Below are 13,090 nucleotides of genomic sequence, written 5' to 3'. Positions count from 1 at the left end.
AGTAAACAAATCATTGTTTTTAAGCGTTAATCTTGTTAAATTCTTGTTAAAGTCCTCCCGTGCATGCCCCTGCAGCCGCCATTTGGCAGCCCATCGATTTTTGGCACAACACCGGCCCACATTTCAGGGTTATCAGCGGTGACGCATAACAAACGTGACGCGTGACGCATAATAGATGTGACATATATGGTGAAGATACATATTTATGGATTTTTCCAATTTATTAGACATATTTGGACTGATGCAACTTATAGGGCGGTGCGACGTACGATAGCTTTTGTAAAGTTTTATGGCATTTTTGACTTGTTTTTGTACGTATGAGCCAGATGTCAAAGATATATCTCCATCTCATGAAATGTTATGGACAATAAAATTATACTGATTGATTGATGTTTAGTAAGACTTTTATTGGTGGTAAACGATACCTGAAGAAACTAGTGTTGGGTATTAAATTATGTAAAACAAACTACATCAAAAGGAAGCAAGTAGTTCAACTCCTGCTGGATTACAGGTAAATGTCACTTATCGTTAGTTTGAATAAAAAAAAAAAAAATCACACTGTAACGTCTGCAGGGACGCAGCGGGAGATAAGCGTATGACACAGTGCTGAGTGAAACCTGTCAGTTTAAAAATCAGCCAAACTACGTTTTAATTTAGAGTCAGCGTTGTGGAGCGCGCTCAGTCCATCCATTAAAATGTGAGATTTGATTCTGGTAAATGCTGAGAAAGAGTCAATAAAAAGCAATCATATGAAATTTGTTCCACCTCCCAGGCAATCCAGGATCACATTAAGGGCTGCCTGTGACCCCGTGAACACCGCCCGCCTGCACTGTGAGCAAACTGCACTGGATTCAATTCTACTTGAATCGCACACAAAAAAAAATTGAGAGCTATAATCATTAAGGGATTTCACTGCTTTAATCTTGAGCACAGGAAAAGTCACTGAAACCTGCAAGAGACAAGTAACCTTATGAAGATGAAGGGACTTCACAAAGATGAAGGTTTTTTTTTTCCTCTTCGCTCCCCTACAGAGCTGAAAAACCTTGTCCTTATCAACATGAGGAGTGGAGCCTCCTGATTCTCAGAAAGTCCTCTCGAGAAGTGACAAAGGAGCGTCAGAGTCTGAGAAAGCTTTTCAGCCTCAGGTGAACTATTCAATTTCAGTCGGCCAGAATGCAAAAAAGGTAGCGGTGAAGTTTAACCTTGTTAGAAAAATAACAGGATAGTGCACGCTTTGACCACGTCTAAAGGCTCAGAGTGAAGAAAGTGTGAAGCTACAATCACAGAAAGCTAAAAGAGTTGCTTTAAGAGAAGAATGTGGATGAACACAACCAAAGGCAGCAAAACGTTCTGCTGCAAAACGCAGTGTTAATATTAAACACATTTTCTTATTTCCCTTATGTGTGACCGTATAAATGTTTGAGATTTAAACATGTTTATTTAGTGTTTCTTCTGCCTGTCTTTTATTTTACTCAATGGATGAACATCTTCAGATAATTTTAGAATTCAACCCATTTTAAAAATGGGGTACATGCATTTGCCTCAGGTGGAGAAGTTCAGGTGTCTGGGCATCTTGTTTACGAGTGATGGAAGGATGGAACGGGAGATGGATTGGGGTCTCATCCTCAGTAACGAGGGCATTGCTTTGGTCAATCGTGGTGAAAAAAGAGCTGAGTCAAAAGCAAAACACTCGATTTACTGGTCTGTCTACTGTCCACCTGTGGTCATGAGGTTTGGATCAGGACCGAATGAATGAGATCCTGGATTCAAACGTCCAAACTGAGCTTCGTTCGTAGGGTGGCCTGGCTCAGTCTTAGAGATAAAGCGAGGAGCTTCGTGACCCTGGGGGAGCTTGAAATAGAGCTGCTGCTCCTTCGCACTGAAAGGAGCCATTGAGGAGTTTCACCTGATTAGGATGCCTCCTGGACACCTCCCTTTAGAGGTTTTCTGGGCACATCTTACTGGTAAGAGGCCCAGGAGAAGACCCAGAACTCACTAGAAGAATCGTATATATTTTTTGGCCCAGGAACCCCTCGGGGTCCCGCAGAATGAGCTGAAAGTGTCGCTGGGGAGAAGGATGTCTGAGTTTCTCTCCTGAACCTGTTGTTTCCACATCCTGACTACGCATCAGCAGAACAAGATGACGGACGGAGGTGGAGACGACAGGCGTTCTGCTTGAATTCAATCAGCCACAGAGGGAGCACATAAAGCAATACATGAGGTATATTTGTTTTTAAGCTGATGAACAAGGTTTTGTGTAGAGATAAATGTATTACAGTTACTGATGAAATATGAAATAGAAAAGTACACTTCAAATCAGTTACTTGTACATTGTTTCTGCTGATGCTGTTCACCTGTAATATCACCAATCGTGTGGGTTTCCTGTATTTTTAATGACAGTAAAATTCACAGATTTAAATTTTCTAACATAACCCTCAAAATGATTATGACTGTTCACTGGTCAAAATGAGATTACGGTTATACAACTTCTAAAACTTGCCACAAAAAGGATGATTTAGCCTTTTTTAAATTAGTTAGGCTGAAAAGGGTGGTATTTTAAAATTCATATAACTGGTAAAGATTTGCACAATCAAAAATAACTTAAAATTGCCATTATTTTGCCAGATTTGCTTTAGTTCCTTGTGCTAATATAGTGGCATTATTGTTTGTGCAGGTACAGCCCCCTGACCACAACTAATCAAAGTTAGTAAAACTAAAATCTACATAGCTCAGCTAGTTTTGCAAACACTGATTTAAAAGTGTGTGTGGCCGTAGCCGAGTGTCATTCCTAACAAACTTCAAGCACTAACTGTGACATTATTTTATAGGTGGCAGTTTAGAAAACAAGCATGACATAAAACTAACCACACTTCACAGCATGAAGTCTCATGTTTAGTTGTTTTAATTCACATTATTTTTTACAGTTTTTGTGAAACAAAAAGAAACATCTTTAAAAAAAAAATCTCTTACAGAGATAAAACTGAAAAATACACGGATAAATCCACACTGATACAAAAATAAATTTTATAAATCAAACAAAAATATTCCTAACATACATTCAAGTGGTTTTTATTCTAGCTGACAACAACACATTGAATTTTATTTACATCATAGTGTCTGATTATAGGATTTCTTTAGTCCAGATGACGTGTTGCTGCAGGTAAAACAGCAGTGAGGTGTATTTAAAACCAGTGTATGACGAGAGTACAAAGAATACAGACATAAATTCAGCAACTTTTTCAAAACCTTTACATGATTTAGTTGTAACAGACAAACTGCCATTAGAGAAAACAGGGACTGTAGTTAAATCGTTACTGGAATATATCGGCAGTTGTTGAACTCAGTGGCGATTTTAGCCTCTTTTTGGGGGTGCTCAAGTACCCCTAAATTTTAACTTGGCACCCGTGAAAAATTAAGAAAACATCATTAAAATTTTGTAAGGAAGCTAAGTTCTCAAACCTCAGATTCACCAAAATATTGAATAATTATGGAGCAAATATGGAATAAATGATGTCACTCTTAAACGGGCTAGTAAAATCTATGATTTTTATACATTTGTTTTGCATGAGTCAGAACCTCGATCTGTCAATCAGTCCAGTAGGCTCGTCAGCAACTGACCAATCAGCAATCTCAATTTGTCCTGAAGTGAAATGCCCCTTACCTGCAGGAGCTCCACCCCCTTTACCTCCGACAACTTTGTCGGGGTTTTACATTATGAACACTTTGTGGACAGAGGGATTTAGTGAAAAATCACCATAAAAACTGGTTAAATGTTGTCAGTGGAGAACATGTGATTTAGACAAGCTAAAATGATTGTTTAGAGGGATGCGTGAGAGAAGTGGAGTGTGCTCTATTCACACAAGGAGAGCTGTTGGTCAGGCTACTTCATGTTGCTCTATAAAACAGTTACTGAATCAAGTGTTTACTTATGTAGGTAAATGCAGATGTATAACAACCCATTAAAATACACCAGAAAGCAGGAAATGGCATCTAGTTTATTCAAAAATTTCTGGGGGAGGACCCCTCTAAATTACAAATGCTTCTGATGGCAATGGCCACCGCATTGTTGAAGCCAAGAGCTATTGTCAACACTGGGGGCTGTCACTGCCCAATCTGTTATGGAAGCACGATCCGTAGTGTCAGCTCATTTGTGCATGCGCTAAAAGGAATACTTCCGGGTTGCACGAATCGCTGTTGTTCATGAATAAGAACTGTCTTAATTTACTTAGAAAAGTACTTGCGCTATCTCTGTCAATCTTCATGTTGCTAATTCACGCCACTCGTATTTCCAATAAACTCAATGACATATTTACGTCATTGGTTAAGATGATATGCAACGTCCCAGCCTGGGCTGGATGAGAAAACCCTGCAAGATACAGAATGAATCGTTTGCATGGTGAAACAGCACCACTCAGTGGTGCAGCGGCATATCATTTTAACCAATGATGTAAGTATGTCAATGATTTTAACGGAATTACGAGTGGCGTAAATTAGCTACATGAAGATCGCTGGAGATAGAGCACGTACTTTTCTAAGTAAATTAAGACAGTTCTCATTCATAAAAGGAATTACAACATTGTCTAGGAAAATTAATCAATAGAAAGAAATATTTTAATTAATATGAAGAAATATGGTTTGTTTCATAAATATATATTTATTAATATCAAGTAATTATTTCCAGTACTTTTTTTCTTAATCTAGCTTAATCTAGCATATTCAACGATGACCAGTGTGACCCGCATGCGCAAATGAGCTACACTACGGATCGGCTTCCGTAACAGATCTAGCAGTGACGGGGCTAAGCCCCCCCTAAGGGCAGATTCTAGAATCGCCCCTGGTTGAAAACACATTTGTGGCAAAAAAAATTAAAAAAAGAAGAAAACATGACCCTCAACATTTAAAGTTTGATTATTAAAAATGTTTAAAATCTTAAAGGTACAAAAAAAAAACTTATTAGAATTACTAGTTATTTATCATAACTTTTTTTTTTTTTTTTAAAGATTTTGTATAGTTTGTTTAAAAATGTTTGTTTTTTTCCTCTCTAAAATTTCAAATATATTTTCAGTTTATGCGCTCATTTTTGTTCTAGCCAAAATGGAAAACGAGTCAGAAGCAGCTGGTTAGAGTGGTACCTCACTGGGCCGGGACTAGTCAGCAAACTATTTATAAAGACCGGTCCATATCTGTCTGTCATTGCTTATAAAGTGAACTCTAACAGATCATATCATAAATGTGGGAGCAGTTGCCAAGGTGGGTACAAAACAAGTCGAGGTGGGCAGCATGGCAAAGAAGGCAGTCTTCAAGTTGTGCACATGAAAATAAAATATAATTTAAAGAAAAAACCTGACTGCTCAAAAGGCGGCCGCACACAGTTGCAAACATTTAGAGATCAGTGAGAATGCATCTGAAAATTCATGGTTTCTTGCAACTTCTCCACAATTTTCTCCAACTAGTCCCACCTCAGTGAGATACCATCGCTTTGATATCCTCAGTAAATGTAGCAACAAAAAGACATTTTAGTTAACAGCTCCAGTAAATCTTTGTTTGGACAATGTGAAAAATATTACTGACAGTAGTGATGAAAGTTATGATCAAATGAACGTTTAAGTGTTTAAATATCACGAGTAGAATAAATTCAACTTAGTTGTGCAGCTCAGGTGAAGCTTATTTTGCCTAGGGTTAATTTTTGCTTCTTTTTAACATGTTATAACTTATTTACATTTGTTCTAAGTTAAATGGGTCATCACTCTACTGGCTTAAAAACTTATTCTTAATGAAAGGCTTTAATGGTTTTGGAGAATGCTCTACATGACAGGTGACTAAACTTTTACAAGAAATACAGAAAACATGCTTTTATATTTTTATACGATAATTCTGTTTATTGTGCGTCTTTCTTTATATCATCATCTAAGGTCGGTACATTACTGCAGATTTGGGGTAACATGAACTTTCAGAGATTTAATATCTAAGACCACAGTAATAAAAGAGAAAGTTTTATAAATAAAAGAGAATTTGAGATAATTTTTTTACGAATATGTTGAAAATTGTAGCACATCCCGATAAGGGATGTTATAAATTGCTGATCAGGCAAAACATCAACTTAACACACATTCACTTTTTAATGTGCTGTATGCAGCACAACGAGCTTTGGACCTAAACAAGATTTTTTCCCCCACACAAATATATGAGTGTTGTTTATATTTGCACCATTTAAAATGGCTGCATAGGCTTTTCTTTACTGCTGCAAAAACTTCCCGATTAGGTGTCCCCATTAACATGAAGAGCAGCAGCACTGAAAATCTTTGAAGCGAAATCTGGACTCTGTTCATTAAAACGAGAAAGAAAGTGGACTCTACATTAAATCTGCTGAATCGACAAACACGTTCAAACACACGTCTACTTCACAAACCAATCTGCAGCAAGTCACCGTTAACACATTTAAACTGGGTTTTGTTGGTGTTGATGCCGTTAGAAAATATATTGGACTGAAATGCTCACACAACCTCGCCGACGACTTCCTGTGCAGCGCAGCGCACAGTGCAGACACGTTTTCATCATCGGTGTTGTACAAGCTGTCAGACCCGTGGAGTGAAAAGCTGGAGCTCATGTGCTACACGTTTGTTTCAACGTGTTTCAAAGTCTCCCGAGAGGCAGAAGCCGCCCCTGCTGAAGATGAAACAGTCTTATTTTGTCTGGTTTTGATTTCCAAACAGTGCACAGACAAGTCAGTAATACTGCTGATAATTTCTCAACCCCCACTGAGCCGGTGAGCGCGCTCGGCAGAGCCTCCTCTACAAAAAGATGAACTTCAACTGAACTTCTGCTGCAGAGGTAATTGAAGAGTCTTGAATTACCTCCATTGACTCTGATGCAGGGAGACAATACTCTAAAATTCAAACCAACCAATGTCTGAGCGGTTTTTGCCACGGTGCTTTCTCGTACATCAGAGAGCAGAATAAACGAAAAGGACTTGATCTCCTGAGTTGGTGTGAGACCCATCTCTGAAATGTACTCGAACACTAAGCTGCCTTAACGTAGAGGAATAGTCAGGTGGCATCTACATGTTGGGTTTACTTGTGAACCCCAAACAAACGATCAGAGCGGATAACGAACATGTAGGTTTTGCTTTAAAACATGACTTCCTCACAGCTTCCGTAATCGCTCCCCACCATGCTTGATCCGTCTAAGTTACATGGGTTCTGCCTTGCGGGTCGTGTTTGAGGCTGGGCGGGATTTGGCGCTGAAGACTGGCCGGCCTGCTCTGCATAGGATGGCATAGCCACACTAAGACGCATGCTGAGCCTCTTGTAGCCTCCCGAGCTGTTGTCAAGGCTGCGCGTGTGCTTTGTGGGGTAGTAGCTGATGGCGGTGTACTCGTTTGGACACTGAGGGCTTGGGAGGGGAAGCCCGTCTGGACCTAAGAAGTCATCCAGGTTCTGGTTACTGTAGCACGGTGGAAGCGGCGCACGGCGGTCACAGCGGTCCAATGGAAACGGGAAGCCGCCAAACCGAGAGTTCCTGCGAGACTCTACAGTAGAGGTGGAGTAGGTGTCTTCGACGATGTCAAACTGGGGGAACTCTTGGACTGTTGGGCGTCCATAGTAGTCCGGGTCAGCTGGGTAGACTGTGGACAAAAAAACATTAATGTAAAGTCAGAAATACTACTGAATCAAAGCAAATGCTTTCTTACATTGTTGCAATGTCACTGAAAATATTAAATTGTAAATTTTACTTTGTGTGTTCAATAGCAGTACTCAGTACAACCAGGCACATACTTGTACATACCGGTGGTGTAGTCTACGCGACACGCGTTCATACAGAGTATACCCACTAGAAAAGCATACAAAGTCCAGTATAACCACTTAAAAGTGCTCAATGATACATGATGGCACGTGTCATTGATACGTTAAAATGCTTCCGTAACAGTCTATCTGTATGCAACACTTATTTATTATATTCACTTATCCAGCAAATTATTGTATAATTCTGTATTTACTACATAATACTTGACATGTTTTTGCTTTGATACTGTTTTATAAATTCTACAACATGTTTTTAATACAAAACAAACAGTTGTACAAAGTTTGTTGTACACTTATTCAAATATAAGTATCAGAGAAATTTGGAAATGTTCAATATGCTTAAAAAAATCTAAATAAATACTAACTGGTGTGCTGTACATTGGTTTCTAAGCACAATATGCCCACTATAAAAATGTAGACTACACCACTAGTGCATACCAGTACACCACTAAGGTTACAGGGTATACACACCATGCTGTGCCATGTATTGCTTCTGTCTAATCCTTAACTGATGGTTTTCTTAAACCATTAGTGATCACATGAAAATGACTCGGACACCTTGACACATGACCGAAACATCTCTTGTGAACCAGATTCAACAGAGACCCCGCTGATCCTCGGGAGGGACCGGAGCGGGAGTGATTCCTGCTCGCGTTATCAAAGCATGTCACTGCATTTGAAAAGCTTGGAACGCCACCGTTTTCTTTTGAATTGAAAAAGCTCCTTGAATGAAACGTGAAGAAACCTCAACTACAGAAGCCAAGTCCACTTGTTTTCAAAACCACGAGGACACGTCGTAGCAAGGGTGGCATCCAGTGTGAAGGGGTCATTTAGACAAACATAAAATGGGGCAAAACTCGCCTTTCTTTTTCAGGTCGCACGGAGCTGGTGTCTATTATCCAGCTGTCGTGCACAAGACAGGTTGCTAGTCCATTACAGGGACACAGTTCACTCTCTCTTCTAGGGATAGTTCAGAGTCTCCAATAAACCTAACATGCAGGTTCTTGGTCATTTGCAGGAACCAAAAATACCCAGAGAAAATCCATGCGTAGATGAGGAGAAAATGTAAACTTCACACTAAAAAGTCCCAGACTGGGAGTTGATCCTGCGACCTTCTCACTGTCAGGCAACAGCTCTAACCACTGATCCACTGTGTAAGACTGCCAATTTAAAAAATCTACATTCATAAAAAATTAGTGACATCATTGTTGCTCTGTTCAAATTAGCATCCAAACTCAGCTTTCAATGCCTTAAAACTAACGATCTCCACTACTACTCACTCAGTTTCTGTGTGGAAAACAACGTATTTTTGAACAAGTCGAGGCTTTAACAAAGATGTGACAATTTGCATGGAAAATCCTTCACCACAGTCCCTTCCAGTGTGGGTTTGAGTTGGAATAAACGTCTCAGGAAAACTCAGTGTGAAGTTTCCACATTTTACCTAAAGGCAAACTGATCAAGAAGCACTTCTAAGGATTGGAGCAGTGAAATCCGTCTCATCCTCCTCCTGCAACCAGCGTTATTTTACATTTCAATGCCAACTTTAAAAACAAGCTCCACTAGATTTTTATTCGTTTTTCTCTTTCTTTGGAAGTACCTGCTTTCTGGAACAAATCACAAACTGGAAATACATATTTTGAAATAAAACCCCATTTAAACAAGTGAATCCCAAGCAACAGGCTAAATTAGATAGAATTATTTAATATTGTGTTTAGGAAAAACATTAATGGTTAGGGAAAAATTAATGAAAATTGTATTTTGAGATGTTTTATTCATGTTGTATTTTTTTATTTCAGCATTCTCAGAGATCTTGGTCAACTATGTTTTACTAAATACTGTAATCAGAACTTCTCAACATTTATAAAAACTTTTTTTTTTCATTTAATAATTTAAAGCACAGTGATTTTTTTGCAGATCAGTAAACCATTTACACAAAAAAGGCAAATCTGAATGTAAAACTGAGGGTTCAATTTGTCTAAAACAAGTTCGTTTTAAGAAATACAGAGGAAAATAACAGCGCTAGAAAACATCTGGAAAGTTGAAACATTTGAAAGGTTAGAATGGATGACATCATCACGCTGAGTTGGACAGTATGTGGTAACATTTTCATAAATCATTCAACTTTAAGAGTACTTGTTAAAAAAAGCTGTTCAGTCGCAAAAAGTCCAACTTTCTGTGACCCCTTTGAATTGTGAATATTTCTACTGTGCAGAATGAGAGGGCTGAGTTTACTCGTTTTACCAAAATCTCAAAGATATTCTTAATTTATCCAAATGAAAGTCTCTGTGAGATTATTTATTTTATTTTATTTTTTCCAAGAAAGATCTGGCCATTGTTAAAAGCATGGACATTTTTGCTTTGATTTCTGATCAGGCAGTCCATTTTAATGTTTTGTGCAGGATTTTCCAAAGCTGCTTCTGTACTGATACCCCTAATAAATAAATAAATAAATAAAAAAGCTCTGTGACTGACAAGAAACACCTTGCAGCAATCCATGCTTTAAAATCCCACTTTTCATCCCCAAATCACAAACTAAGTAGACAAACATGCAACATTACAGTTTCTTCAAACAAAACTAGATTTAAAAGCTTTGCACCGTCCCTGGGGGTGCTGAGAACACCAAGCAGACCTACATCTGTTTGTACTGTGAGACAGAGATGGATAGAATGACACAATATGTCCAACGGCAACAATGGGAATAAACAAATAAGCACCTTTGAAGAAGGAATAAGAAAATGAGGTGACAGATGGTGACGAATGAAACAAATCAGAAAAGTACAAATTGATGGTTGTAGAAATTATGGAATGAGGAGCATGTAGCAGAAATGTCAGGAAGAAATCGAGAAAGAAATCAAATGTCAAAGATGGAGTTAGGAGTGAGGGGAGCGAGATAATAGATGACAAAAATGATGAAGGGAGCTGGTGGACAGGGCAATGGATGGAGAGATGAGAGATGTTTTCAGGCACAAATCAATGGCTTTATCTTTAAACACACAGTGTAATTTTCACACATTGTACTCTTTAACAATCCCTGTAGTTAAAAGTCAGCTGTTCTCATTCTAATTCCGCAGAGCACTAAAGGATGATGTTTAACTTTACTGCTGCAGGCGCTAACATTTCTTACAAAAAGACTTCATATTTCTTGCCTAAAGCTCAAGATCATTATCTTTTTTCTCTCTCTTGTGCTCTGCATGTTGCCTAAATACCATTTATGCAATTTTCTGTTATTTCTCTTGCACTGGTTAATAATATTTGACCCACTATTACAAAGATTGGATTAAATACTTTATTTGTGTAAAATCCCAATTCAGAAAGAGTTGACACAGTGTGTAAAATGCCATTAACAGAATCCCTTAAATGTATATTTTATTTAAAATGGAACGTAATAAACACAGTAAACATTGAAATAAAAACAGTGTACCATGTAGGGAGGGAAAAAAAGCAGTTTAGAATCTAATGGCAGCAACGCATCTCCAAAAAGTGGAAACGAGCACAACAAACAGCTGCAGCAGTAAGTGGTAAGAATAAGAAACAGCCGTATGAGCATTTTGCAACTAATTAGGTTAGTTGGCAACCAGTCGGTAGGATTGGCTATTAAAAAAAGAACATTTTAGAGAAGCTGAATCTCTCAGAAATGGGAGGAGATGAGGAGAGGTTCACTGGTCTGCAACAACTGTCTGAAAATACCAGAACAATTTCAGAAAAAATGTTTCTCAACAGAAAAAAAAAGACGTTGAACCTCCATCATCTACAGTTCATGACATCATTAATAGATTAGAAGTATCTGTGGCTGAAAGGGTGAGGATGAAAGCCAATATTGGATGGTTGTGATCTTCAGACCCTCCTACATTAAACCAGGTCTGAATCTTTGCTGGGCTTAGGAACACGTCCACAGATCACTGTCTGTAAACACAGCTCACCGTGCCATCTACAAATGCTGCTTAAAGCTCTATCAGGCAAAGAAGAAGCCGTATGTGAACACCATCTAGAATCGCTGCCGTCTTCTCTGGACTGTTCTGAGGTCAGACAGATCCAAATCTGAACTTAAGTTTGGAAACCACAAACACCAGTCCTCAGTGATAAAGAGGTGAGGGACCATCCAGCCTGTTAGTAGTGTAGATTTCAAAGCCTTCATCTCTGACTGTATGTGGGTGCATTGGAGCCTCTGGCACAGGCAGCTCACACATCTGGAAAGGCTCATTCATTGCAAAAAGTATCTACAGATTTTTGAACAAATGCTCCCATCCAGCTGAGAAGAGCCAGGACTGTTGAACAGCTAGAATCCTCAATAAGACCAGAATGGGAAGAAATTCCCTCAAAAACCTCCAACCACTGGTCTCCCCAGGAGAACCTCCTGGGGAACCTCCAACAACAGGTCTCCTCAGGTCCTCCAAAACCTCCAAACACTGGTCTCCTCAGATCCTCCAAAACCTCCAATAACTGGTCTCCTCAGGTCCTACAAAACCTCCAACAACTGGTCTCCTCAGATCCTCCAAAACCTCCAATAACTGGTCTCCTCAGGACCTCCAAAACCTCCAACAACTAGTCTCCTCAGGTCCATCAAAACCTCCAACAACTGGTCTCCTCACATCCTCCAAAACCTCCAACAACTGGTCTCCTCAGAACCTCCAAAACCTCCAATAACTGGTCTCCTCAGGTCCTGCAAAACCTCCAACAACTGGTCTCCTCAGATCCTCCAAAACCTCCAAACACTGGTCTCCTCAGATCCTCCAAAACCTCCAATAACTGGTCTCCTCAGGACCTCCAAAACCTCCAACAACTGGTCTCCTCACATCCTCTAAAACCTCCAACAACTGGTCTCCTCAGATGCTCCAAAACCTCCAACAATTGGTCTCCTCAGGCCCTCCAAAACCCCCAACTACTGGTCTCCTCAAATCCTCCAAAACCTCCAACAACTGGTCTCCTCAGGTCCTCCAAAAAAATCCAGCAACTGGTCTCCTCAGATCCTCCAAAACCTCCAACAACTGGTCTCCTCAGATCCTCCAAAAAAATCCAACATCTGGTCTCCTCACATCCTCCAAAACCTCCAACAACTGGTCTCCTCACGTCCTCCAAAACCTCCAACAATTGGTCTCCTCAAATCCTCCAAAACCTCCAACAACTGGTCTCCTCACATCCTCCAAAACCTTCAACAACTGGTCTCCTCAAATCCTCCAAAACCTCCAACAACTGGTGTCCTCAGATTCTTCAAAACCTCCAACAACTGGTCTCCTCAGATCTTCCAAAACCTCCAACCACTGGTCTCCTCAGATCCTCCAGAACCTCCA

The 13,090-nt window shown here is 39.5% G+C and overlaps 1 protein-coding gene across 1 annotated transcript in view; it reads right to left on the bottom strand.

The window, feature by feature from the left end:
* Positions 1-6,936: 6,936 nt before the first annotated feature.
* LOC119408366 (protocadherin Fat 2-like) overlaps positions 6,937-13,090 on the bottom strand; it is a 13,911-nt gene continuing 7,757 nt past the window's right edge. The window contains exon 2 of the mRNA XM_037675168.1: positions 6,937-7,624. Coding sequence (XP_037531096.1) covers positions 7,128-7,624 — 497 coding nt within the window. The 3' untranslated portion in view covers positions 6,937-7,127. The remainder of the gene's footprint in view (positions 7,625-13,090) is intronic.

Source organism: Nematolebias whitei, chromosome 4, assembly GCF_014905685.2.
Source record: "Nematolebias whitei isolate Nwh7 chromosome 4, NemWhi1, whole genome shotgun sequence".
In the NCBI taxonomy this organism is placed as follows: Eukaryota; Metazoa; Chordata; class Actinopteri; order Cyprinodontiformes; family Rivulidae; genus Nematolebias; species Nematolebias whitei.
This window is presented reverse-complemented; position numbering and strand designations above follow the sequence as displayed.